The following is a 6550-nucleotide window of genomic DNA, read 5'->3' on the forward strand; positions in this document are numbered from 1 at the left end:
ATGTTCAATTTAATATAGCCAGAAGCCAGGAGATGTGTGTTTGGCAGCTAAGTTGATCTGTGACCTTCAGTGAGACACATTAGCTTTCCTGGGTCTCACTTTCTTCATCTGTAAAATGAGTCACATGATTTCAGGTGTACATGTGTATGTGCATGTGTACATGTGTTTACATACATGTATGGACATGGGAATATATCTACATGCATATATATGTATGTGTATCTCTAGGTACACATATATGCCCATAGTGCCATTACTTTCCTCTAAAACTCTATAAGTGTTTTTGGTATGTGTGCATGTGTGTATGCATAACATTCATACACATATGCACACGTACATATATGTGTGTGTGCATATCTATATGTCTCTACACACACACACACAAAATACCTATAGAGAATTAGAGAAAAGTAATGGGGCTCTGGGTATGTCTCTGTGTATGTAATATTATATGTGTGCATATGTATATATGTTATGTGTGTAGGGCAGTTAGGTGGCACAGTGGATAGAGTACTGGACCCAGAGTCAGAAAGACTCATCCTCCTGAGTTCAGTTCCAGCCTCAGACACTTACTAGCTGTGTGACCCTGGGCAAGCCACTTAACCTTGTTTGCCTCAGTTTCTCATCTGTAAAATGAGCTCAGAAGGAAATGACAAACCATTCCAGTATCTTTTCCAAGAAAACCCCAAATGGGGTCATGGAGAGTTGGGCGTGACTAAAACAACTGAACAACAACAAATGTATGTATTCATACGTGTGTGCATGTTACATACATACATGCATGCATATATACATATGCATACACATATAGAGACACAGACAGACAGGCCCTATTACTGTTCCCTAAATTTCTAAATATATCTAGGTATTTTTTCATAAGAAGATGAAAAAACCCAAAGCCCAGATAAAAATGTTGAGGAGCTCAAGATCCCAGTTTGTTAGTGGCAGAGATGGGTCTGGAACTCAGGTCTTCTGAGTTTCAGACCACTGACTTAACCTTACTTTGTCCTTCCTTACTTCCCTTTTGAAAACCAGTTGCTTTAGTTGTGTGAAAGCCTATTTCATTACTCTTACTGTACCCTTCCAATAGGCAGACTGCCCTAGGGAGGAGGCAGGGACTAGACTTTTTGGCCCATGTTCCTAAATAGTGACTGCTCAGTGACTTTGTCTGAAGCCAAGCACCACCTCATTGATGTGCTAGAAGGACACGATGTTAGACCAAGTCTCTTATGACTCTTTCTTTGTTTTCTTCCAGATTTACAGAGTTTTTGGACCCATTCCAGAGAGTCATCCAGCCAGAAGAGATCTGGCTCTATAAAAATCCATTGGTGCAATCAGACAATATACCAACACGCCTCATGTTTGTAAGTATTGGGTGATTTCATGGAACATTCAATAGCCCTGTAAATTCTAAATTAAATTATTTTTTTTTGTATTTGTATTTCCAAACTCTGCTAAACAGATCTGGGAAAACTGGATAGGAATAAAAGCTTATGAACTCCATTTAATTATAGTCATAGAATCCCAGAGTTGGAAGGGATCTGATAGGTCATTCAGTTCAGAATTATGAGTGGGCTATTAGTGCAATGTAATGAATAGTAACTACTCAGTGCTCTAGGAGACAACATAGTATAGCAGAGTGCACGGTGCATTGGCCTGAGACTCAGGAGACTTTGGGTCTGGTACAACTCACTAGCTGTGAGACCTTGGGCAACTCACTCCACCCCACTCCCACCTGAGCCACAGGCCATAGTTTCTTTTTTCTTAGTTTGGACCTAAGATTTCATGGGTCCAGAGAACTACTGTCATGCAAACTCACTTTACTGATACAGATCTACAGCTCTGTGATTTCATCCAGAGTTGCCTGAGGTACTGAGAAGTTAAGGGATTTGCCCCTGATCATACAAACTAGTATATGCCCGAGGCAGTTAAATCATAATTTTGCTTAGACCTTTTATTTATTCATTTTTTTGGTTTATTCATTCATTTTGGGGGAAGACCAGACCTGTGATTTAATTGGCATAAGGGCCTCTTGGTAAGGAAACCCCTTTTACCAGTGTAGATTGGCACCTATTCTGCCATGTGTAATCTCAGACAGTTGGTGCATCAAATAGGTGTCAGAGCCAGGCCTTTGATCCCAGGTTCTTTTGATTGAAGACCAACTTTCTATCCACTCAACTATGTTGCCTTTCAGCATCATTTATTAACATTATTTGATGAATTGCATTCCATTGGGACCATAAGATTTAGTGTGGATCTATAAAAACACAGTCAATGAAGTGTGTAAATTTCTAATACCTATAATACAAAAGTGAAAATTATTTTTCAGTACAGGTCTTCCTTCTGGCAAGGCCAATGCTCTAGCCACTAAACCATGCTGCCTTCCAGGGGCTCAGGTTACTCATCTGTGAAATGAGAGGGTTAACATACATGATTTCTAAAGTCTTCTCGTTCTAGTGTTCCATGGGTCTGTATATACTTGGAGAAAATGAAGGTTGAATCTATTGTTAGATGTCTGTAACCCTGTAAGAAGAGCCTGAAATTATGGATGAAATCATAGCTAGCATAAATAGAAGTTCAGTATCTCCAAAGCAAGAATTTTAATAGTATATGTATCTTAATAACTAAAAGGTCTGAAATTTACAAACACCTCAAAGGACCAAACAAATTTATTTATTTTCTTTCTTTTTAAAAATTGTTTACTTGTTTTGAGTTTTTAACATTCACTTCGATAACATTTTGAGTTCTAAAATTTCTCCTCCTCCCTCTTCACCCCCTTTCCCAAGATGGCATGCAATCTGATATAGACTATACATATATACATTCATGTTAAACATATTTTCACATTAGTCATGTTGTAAAGAAGAATTAGAAGCAATGGGAGAAGCCACGAGCAAGAGAGAGAGAAAATAATTTGCTTTGATCTGCATTCTGACTCCATAGTTCTTTCTCTGGATGTGGATAGCATTTTCCATCACCAGTCTTTTGGAATTGTCTTAGATCTTTGCACTGCTGAGAGGAGCTAAATCTATCAAAGTCATCACACAATGTTGTTATTCCTGTACACAGTGTTCTCCTGGTTCAACTCACTTTACTCAGCATCAATTCATGTATGTCTTTCTAGGTTTTTCTTAAATCCATCTGCTTATCATTTCTTATGGAACAATGGTATTCCATCACATTCATATACCACAACTTGTTGAGCCATTCCCCAATTGATGGGCATCTTCTCAACTTGCAATTCTTGCTCATCACAAGAAGAACTGCTATAAATATTTTCATGCATGTCACTCCTTTTCCTGTTTTTATGATCTCTTTGGAATACAGACCTAGAAGTGTATTGCTTGGTCAAAAGGTATGCACAGTTTTATAGCCTTTTGAGTATAGTTTCAAATTGTCCTCCAGAATGGTTGGATCCAATCAAATTTTTGCATCAATAGAAGTTCCAGGTCCTAAAGATGAGGAACTTTATAAATATTGAGATCCAGGACAAAAGTCTTCCCTTTGTGGTTATACTAGGAGGAGGAGGAGGAGGAATGATGTCTTTAGGATTTTGTCCTCTGTCGTTTCTACCATATTATTTATCAACCCTGGTTCTACTTCTGCATAGCCATCACTGTCCTCATTCTCTATTTCAGGGCTGGGTGGAAAAATACCAGATGTTGAGGTTTTATTTTTTTCTTCCTCTTTTCTTTACTCCTAGCCTGATGTATATAGATTGTGTTTAATTTTCAAGGGGTTTAATTTTAAGGAGTGAAGGACTCAGTTCAAAATAACCCACTAATTTACACCTTTAATTCTGCCAACTTTCTTATGGTAGATGAAATTTTGAGTTGAAAACAAACAAAACTACTTGTTAGATATCACACAAAGACTATTTCCATTTATACAGCATCAAACCCCATGCCACTAACTGCCAAAGTGGTTGAGCCAAATGCTTTAAATGCCTCTACAGAAGATAATTTTGAGTTTAAAAAAGAAAAAAAGAAGCACAACAAAACACCTTTAGTGTTCTTGATGAGACCACTTTAATTAGTGATAATTGGAATAATCTTTTTATATGGGAACTCACTCCATGGAAGCATAAAACAATCACTACAATTGATTTCTGATAATTACTTTTTACCCACAAAGAAAAGTTGAATTTCATAGAGAAGATGAGGAGTCTTCTGGGGAGACTATATTTTGTTTTGTTGTGAGTACTGTGTTTGGCACCTTTCCATTTCAATATAACACAGGTTATCTTGAAATCAAAACTTCCTATCATGTCTAATCAAATTAGTCTTATTACTTTAATCAGACAAACTTTGTATTTGTCATTTATCTCCATTTCAGGGCTCTCAAGATGGAAAACATAATTTGGGAATTAATTTCCATGCCAGACTGGTAGAAATTTGTTACAGAGTCTTGGATAATATTAACAACGGACTTTTTGAAGTCTAGAGACAAAAGCCATGAATATTCTAGCTTCAGACATAAATAAGATGGGGCACATTTGCATGTTGGCAGCTAGTAGAGAGGAAGCACTAAAGAGGTTTTTCAATGTTGCAGTTTTTTCAAGGGATAGAAGTGTATTCAACTTGGTTGTATCTCTGGCTCTTTTAATGAAATAAGTTCAATCTCCATTTTGTTAATACTAGTTGATGAATTTGATTCAGTTGGGCCCACAAGATATAGTGTCTATCTATAAAAACACAATCAATGCAGTGCATAAAATTATATCTATAATATAAAAGTGAAAATTATTTTTCAGCACATAAACTAAATCTGGTCTTCTGGGTGCCATTAATAGAGATAGTATTAAAGATATTCTTTCTGCCTTTCATAGATCCTTTCTAATATCCTAGATGTGTAGCAGTCAGATTTATAATTAATAGAACATATTTTTAACAAATGTTTAATTCTCTCCAGGAGCTCCGAATTTCTTTATGTAATGCCTTAGTAACTAGCCATATCACCAACTGATTAAGAAACAGAGGCAAATCAAAACTAGAAGAAATGATAAAGATAAGAAGAGACCAAATATAATTTAAGACCTTTGATCTAACTTATCACACAAACTTTTGAATCCAACCTATTGACAAAAACTTTTGGTTCAAAGAAATGGGACATGGGCAAAAATAAAGAAAATTAACTCAATAACTATTTCTTAGAGAAGTATAATCAATACAAAACAGTCACTGCAGTGAAATGATCAAAAGAGTCCATATGTTGCCTGAGGCAACAAATGCTTGATTTCCTTGCCAACTGGAGAGATAGAGCCAGCTAAAGGTAACATTTGTTTAGGGGATGAGCATATTTCCAAGATGTTATAGGCCTTCAGACATCATTTTGTAAGAACTTTTAGAGAAGAGGATTTCTAAAGAATGGACAAGAGTATGGGTGTATCAATTCCCAAAGAAAAGCAACTGAAAAGACCTCAGTAACTGCTCATCCAAATCCCAACATTCTTGTGTCTATATAATCTATATGAGAATTGTTTATACACAGAGAGTGTCGCAGATGAAAGTATGTGAAGGCAGCAGGCCAGTTTGTACAGACAATTTTCTAAAGCTAATTACATCTTAACAGTAACACAATTACTAGAAAACTATAGAAATGTCAGTGTGTCTGGCATTTGTTGACTGCAAGAGACCATTTGGTTCACTGTAATAAAATGTAGTTTTATTGGCTCCTCTCAAGCAAGGTAACTCCCATAAATATGTTAAAATCATGCATGATGCCAAGACCAAGGAGATTACTTTATTATATGATCTACTGAGTACCAACTTCAAGAGAGGCACCATAGAGGGAAACATATGCTCACCAAAGGTGTTTCCCATTGCTATGGAGAGGGTAGGGGGAAAATGAATTTCATATTCATATAGTGGTTCTCAGATGTTCTTGTTTATGGATGATGTTGTATTCATTTCATCAATCCCTAGAAGGGGTATCTAAGTGAGATCCATGGTTACACAAAAGAACTTGGCTTTGTCAAGTGCTACCCTGGTGTCTGTGAAAATCCAGAGGAAGGCAGTCATTGCATTGGCTGGCTCTCCCTTGGAAGGCTTAAGGAAAGAGAGGGATTGCACAGAGTGAGAGGACACGGGTTGTGATCAGCACTGGTAGAAGGACTACATGTGCCACAGATCACAGATACTTTGAAACAGAGGACCTAAGAAATAAATATATTGGCCTGTTATACTTATATAACATATTTTTATTGAAACATAAATGTCCTAAAGTATGTTTTGATGCAGCTTGAGTTGTCCTACGGTTTTTTTCCCCTATTTGGGCAAATTAACATTTTGTCCATTTTTAAAATTTGGAGTTCCTTTCCCTCCCTTTCCCATTTCCCTTTCTGATCACCTTCCCCTTTTCCTCTCCTTCTCCTTCCCTCCCTCCTTCCTTCCCTCCCTCCTTTCCTTTCCTTCCTTCCTTCCTTCCTCCCTCCCTTCCTTCCTTCCTTCCTTCCTCCCTTCCTCCTTCCTCCCTCCCTCCCTCCCTCTCTCCCTCCCTCCCTCCCTTCCTTCCTTCCTTCCTTCCTTCCTTCCTTCCTTCCTTCCTTCCT

The 6550-nt window shown here is 37.4% G+C and overlaps 1 protein-coding gene across 1 annotated transcript in view; it reads left to right on the forward strand.

Annotated features, from left to right (window-relative positions):
- Positions 1–6550, forward strand: part of PLPP4 (phospholipid phosphatase 4) — a 212983-nt gene that overhangs the window by 62134 nt on the left and 144299 nt on the right. Inside the window, exon 2 of the mRNA XM_069099101.1 lies at positions 1256–1364. Coding sequence (XP_068955202.1) covers positions 1256–1364 — 109 coding nt within the window. The remainder of the gene's footprint in view (positions 1–1255; positions 1365–6550) is intronic.

This window comes from Petaurus breviceps, unplaced genomic scaffold (genome assembly GCF_028583685.1).
Source record: "Petaurus breviceps papuanus isolate PSGF00001 unplaced genomic scaffold, PetGlider_PUasm1.0 37, whole genome shotgun sequence".
NCBI classification, from domain to species: Eukaryota; Metazoa; Chordata; class Mammalia; order Diprotodontia; family Petauridae; genus Petaurus; species Petaurus breviceps.